The 19,059-nt window shown below is 53.2% G+C and overlaps 11 protein-coding genes across 11 annotated transcripts; 6 read left to right on the top strand and 5 right to left on the bottom strand.

The window, feature by feature from the left end:
- Positions 1-411: 411 nt before the first annotated feature.
- BU26DRAFT_541348 (NAD(P)-binding protein) lies at positions 412-1,902 on the bottom strand. Its single transcript, XM_033831593.1, has 4 exons — positions 1,476-1,902; positions 1,123-1,413; positions 794-1,076; positions 412-737 (listed from the first exon to the last, which is right to left on the bottom strand). Exons 1-4 carry the CDS (start codon positions 1,590-1,592, stop codon positions 559-561), a joined length of 870 nt encoding a protein of 289 aa, XP_033682331.1. The 5' UTR covers positions 1,593-1,902; the 3' UTR covers positions 412-558.
- Positions 1,903-2,071: 169 nt separating this feature from the next.
- On the bottom strand, positions 2,072-3,123 carry BU26DRAFT_597201 (GMC oxidoreductase). The gene has a single exon (XM_033834990.1). It carries the CDS (start codon positions 3,005-3,007, stop codon positions 2,192-2,194), a length of 816 nt encoding a protein of 271 aa, XP_033682332.1. The 5' UTR covers positions 3,008-3,123; the 3' UTR covers positions 2,072-2,191.
- A 45-nt stretch (positions 3,124-3,168) lies between these two features.
- On the bottom strand, positions 3,169-3,518 carry BU26DRAFT_566314 (uncharacterized protein; the record flags this gene model as incomplete). Its single annotated transcript, XM_033833507.1, has 2 exons — positions 3,169-3,265; positions 3,325-3,518. 2 exons carry the CDS (start codon positions 3,516-3,518, stop codon positions 3,169-3,171), a joined length of 291 nt encoding a protein of 96 aa, XP_033682333.1.
- A 325-nt stretch (positions 3,519-3,843) lies between these two features.
- Positions 3,844-4,863, top strand: BU26DRAFT_606291 (uncharacterized protein; the record flags this gene model as incomplete). Its single annotated transcript, XM_033835659.1, has 2 exons — positions 3,844-4,200; positions 4,261-4,863. 2 exons carry the CDS (start codon positions 3,844-3,846, stop codon positions 4,735-4,737), a joined length of 834 nt encoding a protein of 277 aa, XP_033682334.1. The 3' UTR covers positions 4,738-4,863.
- An 861-nt stretch (positions 4,864-5,724) lies between these two features.
- Positions 5,725-6,714, top strand: BU26DRAFT_566316 (uncharacterized protein; the record flags this gene model as incomplete). The annotated part of the gene is made up of 4 exons (XM_033833508.1): positions 5,725-5,758; positions 5,812-5,903; positions 5,951-6,342; positions 6,414-6,714. 4 exons carry the CDS (start codon positions 5,725-5,727, stop codon positions 6,712-6,714), a joined length of 819 nt encoding a protein of 272 aa, XP_033682335.1.
- A 501-nt stretch (positions 6,715-7,215) lies between these two features.
- Positions 7,216-8,763, top strand: BU26DRAFT_597214 (FAD binding domain-containing protein; the record flags this gene model as incomplete). The annotated part of the gene is made up of 3 exons (XM_033834991.1): positions 7,216-7,443; positions 7,510-8,566; positions 8,654-8,763. 3 exons carry the CDS (start codon positions 7,216-7,218, stop codon positions 8,761-8,763), a joined length of 1,395 nt encoding a protein of 464 aa, XP_033682336.1.
- Positions 8,764-9,310: 547 nt separating this feature from the next.
- Positions 9,311-10,294, top strand: BU26DRAFT_532009 (putative sulfonate biosynthesis enzyme; the record flags this gene model as incomplete). Its single annotated transcript, XM_033831070.1, has 2 exons — positions 9,311-9,401; positions 9,456-10,294. 2 exons carry the CDS (start codon positions 9,311-9,313, stop codon positions 10,292-10,294), a joined length of 930 nt encoding a protein of 309 aa, XP_033682337.1.
- Positions 10,295-10,450: 156 nt separating this feature from the next.
- BU26DRAFT_520525 (ClpP/crotonase) lies at positions 10,451-11,560 on the bottom strand. Its single transcript, XM_033829303.1, has one exon. It carries the CDS (start codon positions 11,364-11,366, stop codon positions 10,551-10,553), a length of 816 nt encoding a protein of 271 aa, XP_033682338.1. The 5' UTR covers positions 11,367-11,560; the 3' UTR covers positions 10,451-10,550.
- Positions 11,561-11,720: 160 nt separating this feature from the next.
- BU26DRAFT_520526 (uncharacterized protein) lies at positions 11,721-14,094 on the top strand. Its single transcript, XM_033829304.1, has one exon. The coding sequence runs from the start codon at positions 11,996-11,998 to the stop codon at positions 13,793-13,795; it is 1,800 nt and encodes a 599-aa protein (XP_033682339.1). The 5' UTR covers positions 11,721-11,995; the 3' UTR covers positions 13,796-14,094.
- Positions 14,095-14,638: 544 nt separating this feature from the next.
- BU26DRAFT_486862 (FAD-binding domain-containing protein) lies at positions 14,639-16,288 on the top strand (the record flags this gene model as incomplete). The annotated part of the gene is made up of 1 exon (XM_033825930.1): positions 14,639-16,288. One exon carries the CDS (start codon positions 14,639-14,641, stop codon positions 16,286-16,288), a length of 1,650 nt encoding a protein of 549 aa, XP_033682340.1.
- Positions 16,289-16,598: 310 nt separating this feature from the next.
- BU26DRAFT_597217 (alpha/beta-hydrolase) lies at positions 16,599-18,910 on the bottom strand (the record flags this gene model as incomplete). Its single annotated transcript, XM_033834992.1, has 6 exons — positions 16,599-17,076; positions 17,163-17,444; positions 17,507-17,651; positions 17,704-18,142; positions 18,195-18,718; positions 18,770-18,910. 6 exons carry the CDS (start codon positions 18,908-18,910, stop codon positions 16,622-16,624), a joined length of 1,986 nt encoding a protein of 661 aa, XP_033682341.1. The 3' UTR covers positions 16,599-16,621.
- Between the last annotated feature and the right edge of the window lie 149 nt (positions 18,911-19,059).

Consider the following 19,059-nt stretch of genomic DNA (forward strand, 5'->3'; position numbering starts at 1 on the left):
GCAGCGATTTCACATTCCCGAGAGTTTAAGGTTTAAGGGAACGGGCTTAGGGTTTTGAGGTTCTTTGCCGGTGAGATACAAAGTCCGGAAAGCTGCATTGCTGACTGGATGCGCGGGATAGCCCCCAGTTGCTACCTGCGTAGCTGATATGATTAGCTTTGCACGCTGGTTTTTCGACCCGCAATTCGCGAGGCTAACACCAGTGTCTCTAGGGGATGAGGAGGGACAAGTTGTATATGTCGTCGACCATCATTCCTTGGCTAGTGCATTCGCGTTCGCATGAGGAACGATGGGGAATGATGTCAGGGGCGTCGAGTGAAGTAGGAAACGAACAAGCCTGCCGCTGAGAGTACGCATGCATGTTGAACCGGTCATTCGTGCGATAATCCTTCAAAAGTATCAATAAGGTCCCCTTGATGCAACTGGGTCGAACCCAAGTAAGCTACAATTGAAACGACGGACTCGAACATTCTTTTTGAGAGGATTCATACGCGTACGCCCGCATACATCGGCCTCAACGTCGCCTGATTGCCTCATAACACGCAGTCATGAAGTAGCCTAGCTAGTCTTCATGAACGGCCATCCCACATAGCCCAGAGTCAGCATTTCCGTACTCTTAATTTCCTCCGCCTTTGCACACATCTCGTCGACGTCCCAGTTCGCGAAGACCATCTTCCCATTAAGAAACTTCGTCTTCGGTTGCGACAGCCACACCAGGAAATGGGCCGGCAACGTCACTTGAGAAACCCTCATTATTAAACGTCTCTCATCACGAAGCGGAGGCAAAACATACCAGTATCCATGGGCAGCGCATCTGGAGTAGCGCCCGCGCGCCTGAAAATGCTCGTGTCTACGAGGCCCGGATGCACGGAGCACACAAAGAGGTGCGGGTTCTCCGCAGCAAGGAACTCCATAACGCGCATCTGAGCGATCTTCGATGTCTCGTAGCCTCCGAGATACGGCGTCATCTGGGGTGGAAACACCATACTTCCGGCGGCCATGGCATACATCGCAGCGTTCGACTTTGCAGTAGGGATGAATGCCTGCGCAGTCACGACGATACCCTTGACATTGGCCTTGCATGGAGTCAGTAAGGTACGCCTACTCCTGGACGTGACTTACTTCGTAGTTCTTCCAAAACTCGTCCAGCGGCCCCTGGGCGATCAGTCCGGGAGGCGAGGTATATCCAGCATTCAGGATCAGCACATCCCAACCACCAACACGATCAGCAATGCCCTTCATTCCAGCCTCATCAGTGACTGAGCAAGCATATGCGTGGGTATTGCACAGCTCTTTATTAGGGATCAGCTCCTGGGTTTCGCGAAGAGTGGATAGTGTGCGTCCGATAAGGACTAGAGTTTTCGCTCCAGCTTCTGCAAAGGCAATTGCGGTCGCGCGTCCAATCCCGCTGCCCTAAAGCAAACTTAGTAGTATGATCTATAGAAAGAACAGTGAGAAAGAGACGGCAGACTTACTGCGCCGGTGATGACGACAGTCTTGCCGGCCTGACTGAGCTCTTTTCCTTTGGGATCAATCGCTGGGTATGTGTCGTTGTGCCAGGTGGCCGTAAGAGATGGGTACGGGGGTTCCATGGTTGCAGAGTCTGATGAGATATGTCACTGGTAGTCTGTGAATGTTTCTACATATGCGTTCATCGAAGGGGTTTATAAGCTCCTCCGCTGCGCCGCTTGGGAGCGCGATCCCGGCCGCACTGGGGATATCTGTCAAATTAAGAGCTGCACTCTCCTAAGGTTCTCGTGCGAGTGTTGGCCAGGCGCCAAACAGGCACCCCACATAATGCCAGACAGAAGGATCAGAAATAGTACGCCATCATGGACACAAATTAGACGTAGGATGAGCGGTGTGTTGGTCTGATAGAGGTGCAGAGGAAAACGCTTCGATACCGTCGTAGTCTTAACCATAAACTATGCCGACTATGGATCGTGCGTGTTCTTATTTTGACTCGCTCGGCACCCTGCCAAGGGCCAACCCCGCGCTAGACCGATTCTAATAGAGGTGCGGAGGAAAGAGAGGACCCCTGCCAAGATGAAGCTTACTAACTGTTCAGCTGCTAACGCCGAACACCCCGCCCTCCGCATCGACCACAGTCCCCATAGCCGCCGCGCCGCCCGAGTGGTGACGCTGCATTCCCGAGCGTTCAACTCGCTCTCGTAGCACCTTATCCGTGACGCTAGCCGTGAGAGGTGTCAGACAGTCCAGCCCGTGTCCAGAAGGTGTTTCGCTTTCGATGTATCGTTTCACGCCCTCGGTTCCAAGCATCGCCCTTGAGCGTGCGACGAGCAGCCTGCATAAGCACTTCGCGATCGATTTCCGTAGAAAGATAGTTTGACTGAATCTTTGGTGGATCACCCGGTGAAGACGATCTAAGAGACACGGTTCCGCGCGAGGTTGGAAGCAGGAGCATCGTCGACGTCGCGATATGGGCCCCGTCGACAGGTATACCTGGAATACCGGGCGGAACGTAAACCGTAAGCACTTCGAAGAGATTCCGCTCCAGTAGGTCCGATTCCCCCGTAAGCTTTTCGAACGACTTCTCCGGCAGCGGTTCGCTGACGACCCAGTTGTACGGCAACCCTTTGAAAAGAGAGGGATGCGTCCACCCGGGGCTTCCGAGAGCGAGATTTTGAGATGGGTCGCGCAGGCGAAAAGCCATGTATATCGCGAAGTGGTCGAAGAGGTTCCTTCCAACCCCTGGTGAGGCCTGAATTACTGGAATATCATGGGAGAGGACCTCAGGAGCTCCGATGCCAGATAGCAGCAATATTTGTGGAGTGCGATATGCACCAGCGCAAAGAATAACTTCCTTTGTTGCTTTGGCGACCCGGTTGTCCTCCAGCTCCACGCCAGTGGCCTTCTTTTCGGTGAAGGTCACTCGGCGCACGGCTACCTCGGTGAGAACAGTCACGCCTTCGAGCGGGTAAGCAGCATATGAGGGTTGGCGAAGTCCCTCCAGCGAATTCTCCTTCAACTCCACGAGACCACTCATGGAACCGTTTGCGCTATCTGCCCGCTGTACGCCTAGTCCCTTCTAGGCAGTTTCGACGGCATTGCGCTTGGATACCGCCCCTCCGGATCCGAGGATATAGAGACGGCTCCAAAGTGCTGCTCGGCCATGTCGAGCCAGGGCTTCAATCCCCGATAGCTCCATCATTCGTCGCCAACAGCTTTGCTCCAGTGGTCATAGCCTTTTGCGTCCGCTTGTAGCCAGTCCCCAAAATTCAGGATACTCCCGCCTCCAAGGGTCCTTCCCGCAGTAGAGTGTGAACACGGCCGGCGGTCTCAGCAACTGGCTCGCTGCGGTACGCGTAGTCCAGTTTCCCACCCAGGAGCCCAAGGCCAGCGAGAATGGTATCAGTTCCGGGATCACCAGATGGATTAGGGCCAGCCTCGAGCAGGGCGGCCGGTGGTGGTGAGGCGCTACGCGCGAGGCTGGAAGCAATGACGCAGCCAGTGAGGCCCCCTCCGACAACGATGGAGTCTGCTGTACTTGGCTCCATGGCTAGAGGCTTGTCGAGGACCGCGAGGAAGCTTACAGCCAGAGCATTTGGGTGGTTTCCCTGTTAATGTAGTAGGTTATGATTTCTAAGTGGGGCTGTAAGCTCCCAGCTGGCCCAACTTATGCACGCCGCAGAATGCCAGCGCTTGGCGCGGTAGGCTAATCGCGCTCGGATTTCTCAGCACGTTACACGACAATGCATTCGCCGAGGCCGTAACTCGGGGAGTGCGTAGGGGTTTCTCGTTCGGTCATAGGCTAAAGTCCTCGAGCCCTTTAGTGCGTGTGGTCCGCTCCGTCGGTTTAGCATCCCATCTCTCCGCTTCAGGATGCTGAACCGCCCCATGATATTTGCAGTCACAAAGCATCAAAGCTTTTTTCGCCCTACTCGACGAATTCTACCGATCCAAAGCGTTCAGCGAGCCACCACCTCGATTTCGGGACCAACGGCGAGCCGAACGAATGACAGTGTTTGGAAGCTTGAAAACATCGAAGCAGCCTACTGGAACGAGTACATTGCCACCCGCCCTAAGTGCGATGCCACTGTCTTCGACCCGATCTACAATTACCATGCTGCCGGTGTAACCCCTTTTCAAGACGTCCTCGATACCGGTACTGGCGCTGGCTCTGCTCTTGGGCCATTGATCGAACGCTTCGAACGGGTCACTGCGAGCGACAATGACGGCGTCAGTGTGGCATTTGCGCAACAAAGATTTCAACATATTCCGCGTAGCCGGCTCTCCTAGACTATATCAAAGGGAGAGGAGCTCATCAACTACCACGCTCCTACTTCCTTCGACATGATAACGCGCGCTTTGGCTTTCCCTTTGCTCAATACCGAGAAGGCACTCCGCTGCATATTCACGCTTCTGCGTCCCGGGGGAACCCTAGCTATTTGGTATTACGGACCGCTCTTTTTCGTCGATCCAACACTCGCAGCAAAAGGCCAGCCAGCCCTGTATACCGCAGTTGATCATGCTTTTGAGCCCGTCGTTGGCGGTTGCGCTACTCAGCAAATGGCAAGCTGGAAACGTGCAGCTGACGGAATGGCGAGCTGGCTGGACTACATTACGTTTTCCAAGGACGAGTGGCAAGACGTTTGCCGCCAAAAGTGTACTTTTGGCGCACGGAAATTCAGTCAACGAGAGACTATTTGGGCTGCTTTCGTCGCGAACTCCAGCTATGACAGTGTTGAAGGGCCGGGAGAGAAGAGCCTGAGTTAAGGCTCGGCCTAGGCCTACGTTTCTCAAGCGTTAGGTTGCAGTGTGAAAGAGCAGGATAGAAGCAAGATGCACTTACCTCCGCTTGCGCCTGTGATGATATACACGGTCATACTGAGAACTTTTGATAGTCGTCTCGTCTTAGGGCTCGAAAGGCGCTCTCTTGCGAATCGGTCTATTCTCCAAGCCGATGTGCCTCGGAAAATTCTATCGGTAGGATGATTGGCTGAGCAACTTTGCAGCCTCCTTCCGCTTTTGATACCATCCCCATGCAGATCACACCCATGTCGCCTTTCGGGAACCGACCGTCCCAGGCATTGGAAGGTCTTCCAATGCCAAGGCGCACGCTGTGCCGCAATATGTCATCACATCTTAGCTGATCATCCCCACAGTTCAATTTACGTTCAATTTTGCATGTCCTTGGTGCCTTCATCTGACCGGTGTCAGAAAAATCCTAACCAGTAACAGACATGTCCGGCGTCGATGCAACAGGTCGTCCCAGGCGTTCCGCCGCATCCGCGCAGTTCGTACCTTTGGCTAATATTTGGAACCACTGTGGTGGGTGGGCGCTTCCACGGCGGTTTTCGGACTAAACTCCTGGACCAGAAAATGCTCGGTCCTGCATGCAAGGAGCGAATCCGGCTCATGCTTACGTTTGGCCTCTGACCTCCAGTTCATCCTTTTGGCTAGAGAGAAGAACTAGATCAATTCCATCCACGGGTAGAGTCCGAGAAATGAAGGAGACGGGATATACACATCGACGCAACTTAGAGGAGAGGGAAAGCTAGGAGCTCAACGAAGGTCCTGCTATTTACGAGCAAGGACGAATGAGAATTGGAATCTCCCGTCTTGCTCTCCCTCTCCTACTCGTTCTTTCCAATACACTGTTCATCAGTATTTAGTTTTCTTTGCTCCACAAGGAAAAGAATAGTAACGACAGTTGCGTGCGACCCCTATTAATCTACTGTAAGGCGCTCCAGAATCTAAGAAATGGAGCTCCAGAGTATGCTAATGGCTCAAGTAGGTGAGACAATATTCGTTCTATCCGTCAGTCAACTCGCTAATGCAGCCACAAAGCCGTAATTCACGGACGGCTGGGACGGCATCAGATTGTGGACGCGAGCGGTATGCCCATTCTGGATGATCCGCAGTTTCTCGTCTACGAGCGTGTCAGTTCCCTCACCCCATCCCTGAGTTCCCTATTGAGGTTTTGCAGAGCACTGACACGCATGTAGACGAAGTTCGCGGTCAACATTCTCGGCTTATCGGTCTAGGCTTCATCAAAGCTTCAATCCTTGTCTTTTACAAGAGCATCTTCCATGTTAAATCCTTTCGGTGGGCGGTATACATTATTCTATGCATTGTTATATGGTGGACCACCTCATACGCATTTGCGAGCCTTTTTACATATTGGCCGGCCACCGCCCTCATTGAGCCATTCTACGGAAATAAGTGTATCAGCGCTGTACCTATGTGGCTTTCCGTCGTATACAGGGACATCCTCGTCGACGTCGGCATATTGATAATGCGGATCCCAATGGTCCTGAAACTCCAGTTGCCCTGGCCGCAGAAGCTGGGTGTTTTGGGGATGTTGCTTCTTGGAGCCAGGTACGTCCATCAAGTCTACACTAGTCGTGCAAGCAAGCATACTCCTACTGACTACTATGCTCTGCATTTAGTATTTGCGCTATCCCCGTTACGCGGCTTATCATTCTGACGAAAATCGCCGACGAGTTCATTTTGCACTACAACGATATGACTTATATGCCCCTACGAAAGCAGTTTCATATAATCACACACACTTACTCAAAGCTAGACTATACCTTTCCGGTCTTCTTTTGGACCAATATCGAGCTCCCAGTAGCTGTCGTATCCACTTGTCTGCCTACTCTTCGCCCGATATGGGCGTACCTTAAGTCGTCCACCGAAACCTTCCAAGGTTCAACCGGGCATTTATGGCGATGCTTCCTACGAGCTTAACGGAAGCGGTAAATGATCCGACAAGTTCGCTACTGACCGGTACACAAAGCTCGATGACATTGACAGCTCTGCGAGAGGCGTAGATACTACCATTCGTGCGGCAGAGCCACGGTCAGGTGAGGACATTGAGAGCGAACACAGTGCCAACGAGCAGGAAGTTGAAGGCAGAATCTTGGTGCACACTAGCGCTGAGACTATAGTACTCGACATATTATGCAGGGAAGTCTATTAGTGATCCTATTAATAATTGTAGATACAGCATAAGCAAATGAACTGGTTTCCCTCCCCGTCTTGCTCGCTCAACCCGGCGCACCCATGAGGTAAGCCGCTTATTGGCGGCACCCTGGGATTTCCTCCCAGCCGCTTTATCTCGGACAGAGGCTCTTGCCGCATGCAGCGTGACACGTGAACTCGTGCACGACCAAGGCTCGCCTCGTATAAAGTAGCCGAAAGACCTCCAGTCGTCCTTTCGGTCACGCCCTTTTTATCTTACCCCCGACTATGACTATATCAAAGTTCCCCTTGCTGTTAGCACTTGCCCTTGTGGACGTCTCGAATGCTACTCTTACAGCCCAACAAGTAGTAGCAAAAGCGAGAAGCGATTTGGTGCCAAGGTTGTCAACAGGAGCCTTCATTACGTTTGACGAACCCCCGCGCTGGAGCACTTTCCGCGCGCCTGAACCCGCTGTCACCGTTAACGTAAATAGTGAGTCGGACGTCGCGGCTACCGTAGGTTCTACTCCAGACCTTCAACACGATATCGTCGAAAGAGGCTGACACGCTTGTGCTAAAAAGGTGAAGTTTTGCAATGCCTTCGACATTCCATTCCTCGCCCAGAACGGTGGGAATGGGTGGGCGACAACGTTTACTTTGAAGAACAATGGTGTCTTGATCAATCTCGCTCGCCTCAACCAGGTGACGGTTAGCCCAGACAAGACGCAGGCCACTATTGGAGGCGGAGCTCTCGTTAATGGCATAATAACAGCAGCGAAAGCTGCAGGCGTTCTAGTCGAAACGGGGAACTGCAACTGTGTTGGAGCACTTGGCGCCTACCTCGGCGGTGGTTACGGAAACCTGATGGGCCTGTACGGATTCGGTGTCGATAATATCATTTCTATGCGCGTAGTTACCGCCGACGGAAAGATACGGACTGTTTCGGCTTCCACCTCCTCAGATCCCGATCTCTTCTGGGCGATGCGAGGTGCAGGTCCTAACTTCGGCATCGTGACTTCGGCTGTTGTCAAATCGTGGCCGGCGATGTCGACTGAAAGGTCGGCATGGACGGGTGCTCTCATCTTTTCGCCAGAGAAGTTGGAGCAAGTCATCCAGGCTATTCAAGCTCTGGAACTCAAACACGATATGAACGTCTTCCTATATTTCATTTCCTCCGGACCGCCCTCCAATGAGCCCGTGGTACTTACGACCCCATTTCTGTACATGGGCAACGCGACCTCCGGAAAGGCTGCCTTTGCGAGCCTGTACGCAATTGGACCTATTCAAGATACCACTGCCGTATTACCTTATACGGAGTGGAATTCAGGAGGGGACGCATTTCGCAGCCGAGGTCCTCGCAAGCCATCCTTCGGCGTGGGATTCCAGGCAATGATCCCGGAAGTCTGGCGCAAGATCTGGAATATGTACACTGAATTCCAGAAGAAGCTCGGCGCCGAGGCAAGCGTAGTCCTTCTCGAGGCGTATCCTTCAACGAAGGCGCGACCTAATTCGGTACCGGCTTCCTTCCCTCATCGAGAGGTGAAGTTCAACGCCGTTGCGATTCCATGGTACAACGACTCTTCTTACGATGCGGCGGCGCTAGCTTTCGGGAACGCAGCACGAGAGCTATGGAGAGGAAGTGATGACTTGCCCTAGGCTCTACATCTGCCACAGATCATTAAGCTGTTTCTAATCTATCCCAGGTATATCAACTTTGCATTTGGAGACGAGGATCTTTCGGTAGTGTATGGTGAGAGTCTTCCTCGGCTGTGGAGCATCAAACGGCGAGTAGATCCACAGGACAAGTTCAACCAGTGGTTCAACATCAAGCAATGAGCATGACAAAGAAATAGCAGTGCATCAGCGGGAGCGACAGGCAAAGAGAGGAGACTAGGCGCGTTGAGGCGGCGTGGGGATCGTTCGTTGTTTGACTGGGTTGAGCACTTGTGCTTGGGAATAATGGTCGTGTATAGATAGGCGATAGAATTAATCTCGGTGTGTTGTAGAGATGCTCGCCGAAGTGAAGTTGAGAGCGTGGACCTACAAGGTACAGCGTGACGGATCTGTGAGAAGCGAGAGGCGTCAAGAAACTTGTTTAAGACTTGTGCAACAATAATAGTCAGAATCGTGGACCCCTCACTTACCGCCGATAAGAATGCGGCCGCGCAGTTGTTCGAGTGGAAGTCGGCAAGCTTGGGTCCCAAGAAGGCAATTGTACCTGCCGATCTGCGTCACGGTGATGTAAACCTTACTGTCCACCACCAAACCTACAGATAAGCAAGACCACACCACATCGCTCCGACTCTCTTCAACCACCGCTCGCGAGCCCTAGTTACCCTTCGAATACTTCCACGGAATTACAATCCTCACGACCAGAAGCGAAATGTCTTTCCTGCGACAAACTCTACGACCAGCAGCGATCGCACAAAGCGCAACACGCCTTGCGAAGCCCTCCGCTTCTTCAACCCTTCCACGTCACTTCTCAACAGTTCGCCCACTATTATCATCTCAGCCCAAAATCCTCCTAGAGGATAAGTCCAATGGCTTCGGGTTCATCAGGCACAACGCGCTCCCGCCGAAGCCACGCCAAACAAGCGTGACTGAAATTCGAGGCCCCTACTACTCCGCCATGGGTCCAGGCTATCTCTCCGATGTGCTCTCCACTATGGGCGAGCATGTTGACGGACTAAAATTCGCGGGAGGGTCCTTCTCGCTGTTTCCAGAGAGCGAGCTGCGGAAGTTGATCGATCTCGCGCACGACCATGGCGTATATGTGAGTACGGGTGGATGGATGGAGCATGTGCTTACGCAGTCGGATGCCGCGGAAGCTGTGGACAAGTATCTTGCGAAATGCAAGGACGTGGGCTTTGACGTTATCGAGATCAGTACTGGATTCCTGTCGCTGCCGCCGGATGATTGGGTGCGACTTGCGGAGCGCGTGCAGAAAGTTGGTCTGAAGCCCAAGCCCGAACTCGGCATTCAATTCGGGGCCGGAGGCGACACGGAGGCGGCCGATCTGGAGAGCATGGGCACCTCGGATCCCTCGCGCGTCATCAACATGGCGAAGCGGTTCGTGGATATGGGCGTGGAGCGGATGATGATCGAGTCGGAGGGCATCACGGAGAACGTGAAGAGTTGGCGGACGGACGTGATCCAGGCTATTCTGAGGGAGATCCCGCTCGAGAAGGTGATGTTCGAGGCGGCGGACCCCAAGGTGTTCAACTGGTATATCCGCGAGTTCGGAGTCGATGTCAACTTGTTCGTGGACCACAGCCAGATCGTCCAGTTGAGCTGCTTGAGGCGAGGCATCTGGGGCATGGCGGATACGTTCGGTAAGATCACCACTTACAGGCCGGAGGGGAATTGAGTGGCGAGCAATTGATTATGGGTACTGTCTAGGCATTGGTACTCTGTTGGTCTTCAGGCGACGTTCTGGTAATACCAAAGTCGAGAGAAGATACCGGTACGGACTTGACAATTTTTGGTCTCAGGCACACAGTGGAGTGGCAGTGGCGTCCTTCGCTATGTAGAAAACTCTCTGAGTAACTAACTCCTTACACTTGTATATCACTCTCGATAGGAAATCCCATGCGAAATCCGTCTTCCCAAGTGTGCACCTCCATCTACAGCTTCCCAGCTCTTCCCTCTCCCTGGGCAAATCTCTTCGCTCCTTCTATAGTTTCCTTCATGAGCACATCGGCCCCATTATCGAATTCAAACCTCAGCGCATCTTCCAGCGAGCTCGCGGCGTAAGCCGCATAGTAGCATGACTCGCGATCCCTATTCATGCACAGCTGCGGGAATCGCAACAAGAGTTCCGCAATCTTCATCGCCTCTTCCAGCGCCTTTCCCTTGGGTACCACGCGGTTCGCCAATCCCATCTGCAGCGCCTCCTGCGCGCCGACCGCTCGCCCGGTCAGGATCATATCCATAGCTCTTCCCAATCCCACGATAGCTTGGAGTCGTACCGTGCCACCATCAATGAGCGGGACGCCGAAGCGCCGACAGAAAACGCCGAATACCGCATCCTCTTCAACAACTCGCATATCGCCCAGCAGACTCAATTCAAGTCCGCCTGCGACAGCATATCCGCTCACAGCGCAAATGACCGGCTTGCGGGCTTGCATGCGCGAGGGGCCCATGGGCGCGATATTGCGGCCTCGCACGGGGCCGAAATGAGGGGCTTCCGAAAGAGCGCTTTTGGCGACTTCTTGGAGGTCGGCGCCCGCGCAAAAGGTTCCGTTTGCGCCGTGGAAGACGCATACTTTTTGGGAGTCGTCGGCTTCGAACTTCAGGAAGGCATCGTAGAGTTTCCGAGCGGTGGTTGGGTCGACGGCGTTGCGGCGCGCTGCGCGGTTGAGGGCGATAGTTGTTATGCCAGATGGCAATGCTTTGTACATGATTGCATCTGGTTCGGGATCCATGGATGAAGATGCCATGGTTTTAGGGGCTAGTTGATGAAGGCAAGGACGAGATATATGGGTGGAGGAGGTGAGATTAAACGAGAAAGCGGGGAAGGCCCGACAGATGCAGTGGCTTACATCCTCAGCAAGATACCTCGGCTCTTCCTACGAAAGCCATTGTTGTGCTGATATGCGCGATTACTCCTTCAAAGCTGTTTTGTTGATGAGAGTGTCCTTGTGATCGAAATTGAGGTTGGGAAGATCGAGGTTGGAGACCAGATGCATTTAGACGCTAGATCTTTTCCAGGCTAGCGTGGAAAGTTGCCGAGGCATGCTAGAGCCCTTGACCTCGCAGCCGAGTGCATCGACCCTTTCAGGTATTCGGCGATTCTTTTGTTATACCTCCTGCAGTTCTCAAGGCGAAGGAGCATTTTAACAGGGGCACATCATGCTGCGCAAGGCCAGCAGGGCGTTTGCACAGCCCCAATACTCGTTACCGCGGCCTTCCACTAATCCTAATCACGATCTCTCTTCAACCTCCTCTGGAACAGATATATGAGCGCGAGCGTTTGAAATAGCACCTTCATCGCCGGAACTGTTTCTCGACACGGAAAGGGGAATCGCGAAAAAGAGGCTCAGTTTCCTCCACAACAAGCGAGGCAGAGATGGGCGATCTCGAAGCTGCAGAAAAGGAAGGATGCGATGAACGACGGACTTATACCTACCGCCCGATGGAGTCCGCCACAACCATCCGGTTGCTAGAACTAAGTCCAGGTGCCGAAGAGAACCCTTTACGCGGAAGACTGCGCCATATCGACATAGACCAGCCGGGCTATCCCGCCTTCGACCCAGTCACAATGGACCGCGACGAACCAGACATGCTCCACGAGTCGGCTTCCGATCCTCAATGTCCACGCTACGAAGCCTTGTCCTATGTCTGGGGACCCGTGGTCTACTCGCACCCTCTCCACTGCGACGAAGGCAAAGTCTTCATCACACCCAGCCTCGACGAAGCCCTACGGCGTCTCAGACTATCAGACCGCGTTCGAGTCCTCTGGGCGGACGGAGTGTGCATCAATCAAGCAGATGTGCAGGAGCGCGGTCAGCAGGTCAAGCTAATGGGCAGCATCTACAGCAAAGCCTCGCGCGTGTTGATTTGGCTAGGCGCCGATCCTTCAAACAAGGCGCCTGAGACCTTCCAGCTAAAGTTCGGCCTTAACGAGACTCTTACGACGGAACTGTTAGTGAACTTCGTAAAGAGCTGCAGTTGGTTTGAGCGCATGTGGGTGGTGCAAGAAGCGTACCTCGGCCAAACGGCGCTTGCTATATGGGGCGATGCGGAGATAAGCTTCCACGAGCTGGAGAGCGCTATGGCGATAGTCCGGGGAAGGATCCCGCGCGAGAGGGCTTGGATGATACGCATGTATCACACAAACTCCGCACCCTTGGACTTCTTCCAGACGCTCAGCTCTACAAGGCACCTAAAATGCTTCGACGCCCGGGACAGAATCTTTGCGCTCCTCGGACTCCCATACAAGGCCAGAGACCAGAAAATCGTCAGCAAGATCGTACCGGACTATACAGTACCAGTGCATGAGCTGTACTACCAGGTTGCGTGCCGAATGATTGAGGCCGGGAGGGGCGCCGATGTGCTACGCTTGGTGCTCCACGGGTCAAGTCTGGCGAAATGGCCTCCAGACCTCCCATCATGGGTGCCGAACTGGGCCGACTCTTCCGCTTCGTGCTTTCCGTCTCTCTCCCACTGGAGGATGGAGGTGCGCTCGTGGGCGTCCCTCGATCAATCCAACCTGAGTCTCATTGCGCAGGGCTACACGCTCGACCGGGTGTTGGCAGCGTCGGCATCTTGTTGGAATGAGGAATTTTCTGGCATGGATACAATATCTGTAACATCCTTCTGGGAAACCAACATCAAGTCGATGACTGAAAAGCTTAACCGACGTGGGGATCTTTTCTTCTGCGAAGCGATCACATGTGGAGGAGGCTTTTACAGCTTAGGTTGGGCAGACGCTCAGCAACAGTCTGCTGAATGGTTCCTGAAATTCTGGAGCGCCGAAAGAGCTGCTGCGCAGACCATGCAGGTCTCCGGCCTTGGCGAAGAAATGATTGTATCTATCCGTCGAAGCATTACGGCCGTGAAAGAAGAGACGAAGGAGCACGAAAACAAACCGATCAGAATCCCGGCTCCTGAGCGATTCCGACACTACCTCAGGGGACGCAAACTATTCATTACTTCTAATCAACACATCGGGTTAGGTCCGGAAGCCATGCGAGACGGAGATGCCATCGCTCTTTTGGACGGAGCAGATACCCCCATGGTCCTGCGTCAACAGGAAAGCTTCTACCAAGTCGTTGGAGCAGCATACATATCAGGCCTTATAGACGAAGAAGGAATCCAAATGCGGGAGCAGATGAGCGACAAGCTTGAAACTTTCGAGCTCAGATAATACAACTATCCTACACTCCTCGTTGCTATGCGCACGTCGAAAAAGAAGTATCTAGTCCTACGTGTAAGAACAGAAAGTACTAACCTCTTTTTACTTCTAGATAGCCTTCTACTGCCCGCCGCACCTGTCTGCATCTTATTAGTCCTGCGCTCACCTACTCTGATGCCCTGGCCATTAGAGGGATACTAAATAATCGTCCCCTCTAATCTTTCTCTTCTGGATGCGATATGCAGCAAAGCGCCCCACGAAGGTGGTTGCTATCAATATTGTAAGGGCAATCATCCATCGTTCAATGTTTGACCGCGAGTGGTGGTAGCCATGATCGATTCTGATGGTATTGCTTTGCTCTGTTGGGGGCGTGAAGTTTAGCCTGACCGAAAAGTTATGTTTATGGACAGTTCTGTGGCAGCGCAATCTAGGTATGTTTTCCGTGCCCCGGCCTTGCAGCTTCCGTGCCGCCAACATCCCGGACGCCGCGTGTCCTATTCCGGAATCTGACTGCATCAGTGCTCACGGCCCTCGGCAATGATTTTCATGCAATTACCCTCGCTCTTAGCAGTTGGTTAACTAATGCTGTGCCCCCTTCATGAACATTTGTTTTGCTGTCTTGTTTCCTGCGTCAGTTCGCTCCATTGTCCCATATCTCCCACATCAAAACCGCCCCACGCGTCATCTACTGAAGAAATACGCCTCACATATTCGAAAATTCGATTCCTAAGTTCCAAAGTATCCGGTAAACAAGCTTAGAGCCATTCCACATTCTTTATCGCGCTCATGGCTTCACTATTTGCGGATCTGATGGGGCTTTTACCCTCAATGGCCCCTCCGGGATCTTTCCAATCAATGGCGGCTCCCAGTCCTTCTTGTTATTGCTTCCCTGGGGATCCATGTTGGCCAACTATGGCGACATGGAACGACTTCAACAAGACTGTGGGTGGACGATTGATTTCCACCGTCCCTCTGGCTGCCGTTTGTCACAACGACCAATTCGAGGCCTACGATGCGAACGCGTGCGAGAGCTTGAAGGCAAACTGGTTCTTTCCGGAGACCCACCTACCATCTTCATCCTCCGTCATGGCAGCCCTCTTCACAAACAACAGCTGCAATCCTTTCCTACCGCGAGAATTTCCTTGTACACTTGGGAACTACGTCAACTACGCAGTCAAGATTCAACATGCTTCTGATGCCAAAAAGACTCTCGCGTTCGCTAAGAAGCATCACATTCGTCTAGTCATTCGCAACACTGGCCACGATTATAACGGAAAGTCTACTGGAGCTGGAGCGCTAGCCGTTTGGACGCAGAACTTGAAGAGCATCGAGCTTCTGGAGGAGTATAGCCGCCCTTGGTACAAAGGACGAGCTCTGAAGATTGATGCGGGAGTCTCGGTGAACGAGGCGTACAAATTCGCCGATGCTCATCAAGCTACCGTTGTGGGAGGCAACTGTCCAACTGTTGGCATTGCCGGGGGTCTCGCTCAAGGAAGTGGCCACAGTCCACTTGCTACTAAGTTCGGCCTGGTTGCCGACCAAGTGCTCGAATGGGAAGTTCTTACCGCAGCTGGAGAGGTGGTTACCGCCAACCCATCGAGTCATGAGGATCTTTATTGGGCTCTATGCGGGGGTGGGCCGGGAACTTACGGCCTCGTGCTCTCAATGACTGCAAAGCTTCATCCTTCGATTTCCGTGTCATCCGCAAAGTTGAGCTTCGCTCTTCCAAGCACTACGACCGGGATCGAGAGCTTTTGGGAAGCGGTCAAAACCTTCGCCGAGTCTCTACCTGAAATGGTCGACAGAGGATTACAAGTCACTTGGACCCTTGTACCCGGAGTTTTTCTAGTCTCCCCAGCTACCGCTCCGGAACTTTCCAAGCATGATCTGGACGAACTCTTCCGGCCAACCCTGAAGCAACTCACCAGAGACGGAATCCCATACCAATATCAGTCCGAAGAGTTCTCTACATTCCTCGCAAGCTATGAAGCCATGATACTCCCCGGCTCGAACGTATCAGATTCCATCCTAGGTGGCCAGCTGCTTCCACGCTCCGTCGTCGAGGACGACATCGAAGAATTTATCTCCACTCTTCGCACCATTACCGAAGCAAACTATGTCTTCGCAGGATTATCCCTGGATGTATCCCGGGTTCCCGCCCACAAAACTGCCGCGCACCCATACTGGCGAAAGACGCTCATTTCCGCCGTCCTGGGCACCTTCTACGACTACCAGGATTTTGAAGCGAACCTCAAGAACCAGCGGTACATGACGGATACGCTAATCCCAAAGTTAGCTGCATTCACAGGCGGCAAGGGTGCTGCATACGTGAATGAAGCGAACTTCTTGCAGCCTCATTGGCAGGACGTCCTCTACGGCGAGCATTTCGGACGACTGAGCAGTATCAAGCGAAAGTACGACCCAAACGGCATATTCTATGCTCTTGGCGCTGTTGGAAGCGATAGCTGGGTGCAGAAAAGAGATGGTCGGCTCTGCAGGGCTTAAACGGGCAAAGAGGCTGTTAAGGGTATGGCTAGAAATTATTGTTAAGACTTGTTGGCTTTCAACCACCCAAATTTGTTGTGACTAAGACCGACATGATTTACCCCGAGGCGTTTGGGGGTGATGTGAAAGACCAGGTGACGTTGATGCCAGGGGATCTGTGGTGCGTTTTGAGCGGAGATTGAAGTAGTACGAATGCCTGGCCCTTGGTCGTACGGGTCCGAGCCTGATGACGATAGCCTAGGTTTCTCTGTCTTCCCGACACATAGATACCCAAGTGTGAGCGTAGAATTAATACATACAACTACCCTACACTTACCCTTAAACTCTACCCGCCTAAAAAGCCACTATCTGCAATCCCACCAGCACAACCACAGAAATTGCCAACCTTCCCATGCTTCCAGACGGCATCCTACCATTCGCAGCGCCCGTCTGCGTCTCGTTATTCCCGCGCTCGCCCACCCCAGCGCCCTGGCCATCGGACCCATCAAAGAAAATCTCCGACCCATTTTCTGCCTTATACCCCACCAGTATGAAGTCCTTCACAACCGCCGATCCATTCATAAGGATCTGCCCCTGCGCCAGTGTGCACGTCTCCAGCACGTCCCACAGATAGCACTGCGCGGGTTCTTCGTCGAGATGCAGCTCCGACGCCGTCCAGGCGGACGCGAGACCGGTACTTGAATAGGTGCCGTTGCAGGAGGAGGTGGCAAGTTTGCCGGTTGCGACGTCGGTGTTGAACATGACGCGGTTGAAGATTTGGTAGGCGGTTTCGGGTTGGTAGTATGGGACTGGGAGAGAGAAATACGAGTCAGCGCCGTGTTTGATGGGGCGATGAGAAGGGTGGGGTGTGGTGATGGGGCTGTTGGCGACTTACCTTCGTGACCGGCTTGGTAGACGCGGGAGAATGATAGATTGCCGTACTGCCGCACAAGCCCCCCGACGTAGGACGCATTGGTCTCTATGTCGGCGTAGCCTGCGTTCTCGAAGGCGGTAGACATCTGAGAGTCAATTGCCAGACTGATGGCTTCGCCGCCCATCCAGTTGCACTGGTAGTCTCGGTCGCCATAGACCAAAGCGACCTTAACGCCCTTGTCGAGCAGAGTTCCGAGATTCGCGAGGCCGTTGCCGCGGACGAAGTCCCCAGTGAGATTGAAGCCTGTGCGAAGTGTTAGTCGGGGCTAGGATGGCTAGCTATGGTACTGAAGGAGTGCACCCTACCATTTGCGACGACGAGCGAGTTTCCTGTCCAGTTGAGGGGCACACCCAGAGCTTGCTGGATCTCAGCGTCGTTCAAGTAGCCGGCGCCCCACTTTGGCGGGAATGCTTCAGGATATAAGGGCGCGGCGATGTCGAAGAGGTTTCGCTGCGGGGCGAGTTAGTCAAGGTACGGTGAGGCCAGAATGGGGATGGCTTACCTCTTTGGTGTAGCCATCATGCATCGTGGCGAAGCAGTACATGAATGCGCTCAAGCAAGCCTCATTAACACCCAAATTGGTGCCCAACCCTTCTGGGTCCTGCTCATCGGCCATTGTTCTGCATGTTGCGGTCATGTTCCGACAAGTCTCGGTCGCGGCAATGGCGGATTCGTACTGCGTCTCGTTTATCGTCCGGAAGCCATATGTATTGTTGAAGGCGAACTCCGGGTAGAACGGCATCTGCGTGTCCATATCGATGCATGCGTTGACAAGACCGACGGTGTCGAGGTGGAGTTGGATGGCGGAGCCAGTGATGCTTCCATTGGCTATGCGATCATTTTGTTGCTCGAAGTAGGCGGCGTAGACGGGAGCATAATGCCCGGCATAGGACTCCCCCCATATGCTGAAGCTATTGCTCTTCGACTGGTACTCGGGAAAACTGCAGGCGAAGTGTCAGTGTCTGACTAAGAACTACCAAGCCGTGAACCTACCCTTGCATCCAAGCCTGCATGAAGTGCCACATCACTGGTGCTGCTGCGATCGTAGTATTCGGTGCGTTGTACAGATCGCGCGAAGCGAAGGTTCCGGTAAGAAAAGTTAAGTTCGTCTCCGGTATGCCCGTCTGCGAAAAGTTCGCCGGGTTGTATGCAAACGGCGTTTTCACCTCATCGATCGTTCCATTGACCAAGGAGTCATAGCTGAAGCCCACTTGGACGGGCTGATCGATGTACAGCATGCTGACTTTGTCGTTCCACGACCAGGCATTGAGTTCAGTAGACCTGGAATCGTCTAGGACGATGCATGGTCCATTCTCTCCTATAGCTGCTGTTACAGAGGGCACACCTGGCCCACCTTGGAGCCAAACCGACAGGGGCGCGTTTTCCGCATCGTTTCGAGCTTCGAAGAACCAAAAGTACATGTGGCTTTCGTAGTCTCTACTTTCGTCCGAGTTGGGCGGGAGGTGCACGTATCCGCTGTATGACTTGACGCCGTCCGTCGTTTCGCAGATTTTTGTCTATCGCGTCATCAGCATGGGGGGATCCTGAATGCATGATGCTATACTGACTTCTTTGTATGAAATGGAAACTCCAGGGAATTTAGTAGAATCAATGACCGAAAGTCCTTCAGGAGCAGGCGGGAAAGACCCGGCTGATGCAACAAAAACTAAAGTCGACAGGGGCCAAATGGCCCACGATGCGACTACCATTGCTGGTGGAAAGATGGCAAACAAATAAAAATAAAAGAGATATTAGAACTCAAACACAATACGAACAGTCCGTGAAAGTACAGAAGCGATAGTATGACTTTTGCGATCTCATCCCCATCGCGAGCTTATAAAGCCGAGTTATGATGGTC

The sequence above is a fragment of the Trematosphaeria pertusa genome (assembly GCF_010094035.1).
Source record: "Trematosphaeria pertusa strain CBS 122368 unplaced genomic scaffold BU26scaffold_9, whole genome shotgun sequence".
NCBI classification, from domain to species: domain Eukaryota; kingdom Fungi; phylum Ascomycota; class Dothideomycetes; order Pleosporales; family Trematosphaeriaceae; genus Trematosphaeria; species Trematosphaeria pertusa.

Coding starts and splice junctions, on each gene's coding strand:
- BU26DRAFT_541348 (XM_033831593.1), bottom strand. CDS start 1,592: ATGGAACCCCCGTACCCATCTCTTACGGCCACCTGGCACAACGACACA. Junction 1,414..1,475: donor CTGTCGTCATCACCGGCGCA/GTAAGTCTGCCG, acceptor AGTTTGCTTTAG/GGCAGCGGGATTGGACGCGC. Junction 1,077..1,122: donor AGTTTTGGAAGAACTACGAA/GTAAGTCACGTC, acceptor ACTCCATGCAAG/GCCAATGTCAAGGGTATCGT.
- BU26DRAFT_597201 (XM_033834990.1), bottom strand. CDS start 3,007: ATGAGTGGTCTCGTGGAGTTGAAGGAGAATTCGCTGGAGGGACTTCGC.
- BU26DRAFT_520525 (XM_033829303.1), bottom strand. CDS start 11,366: ATGGCATCTTCATCCATGGATCCCGAACCAGATGCAATCATGTACAAA.
- BU26DRAFT_520526 (XM_033829304.1), top strand. CDS start 11,996: ATGGGCGATCTCGAAGCTGCAGAAAAGGAAGGATGCGATGAACGACGG.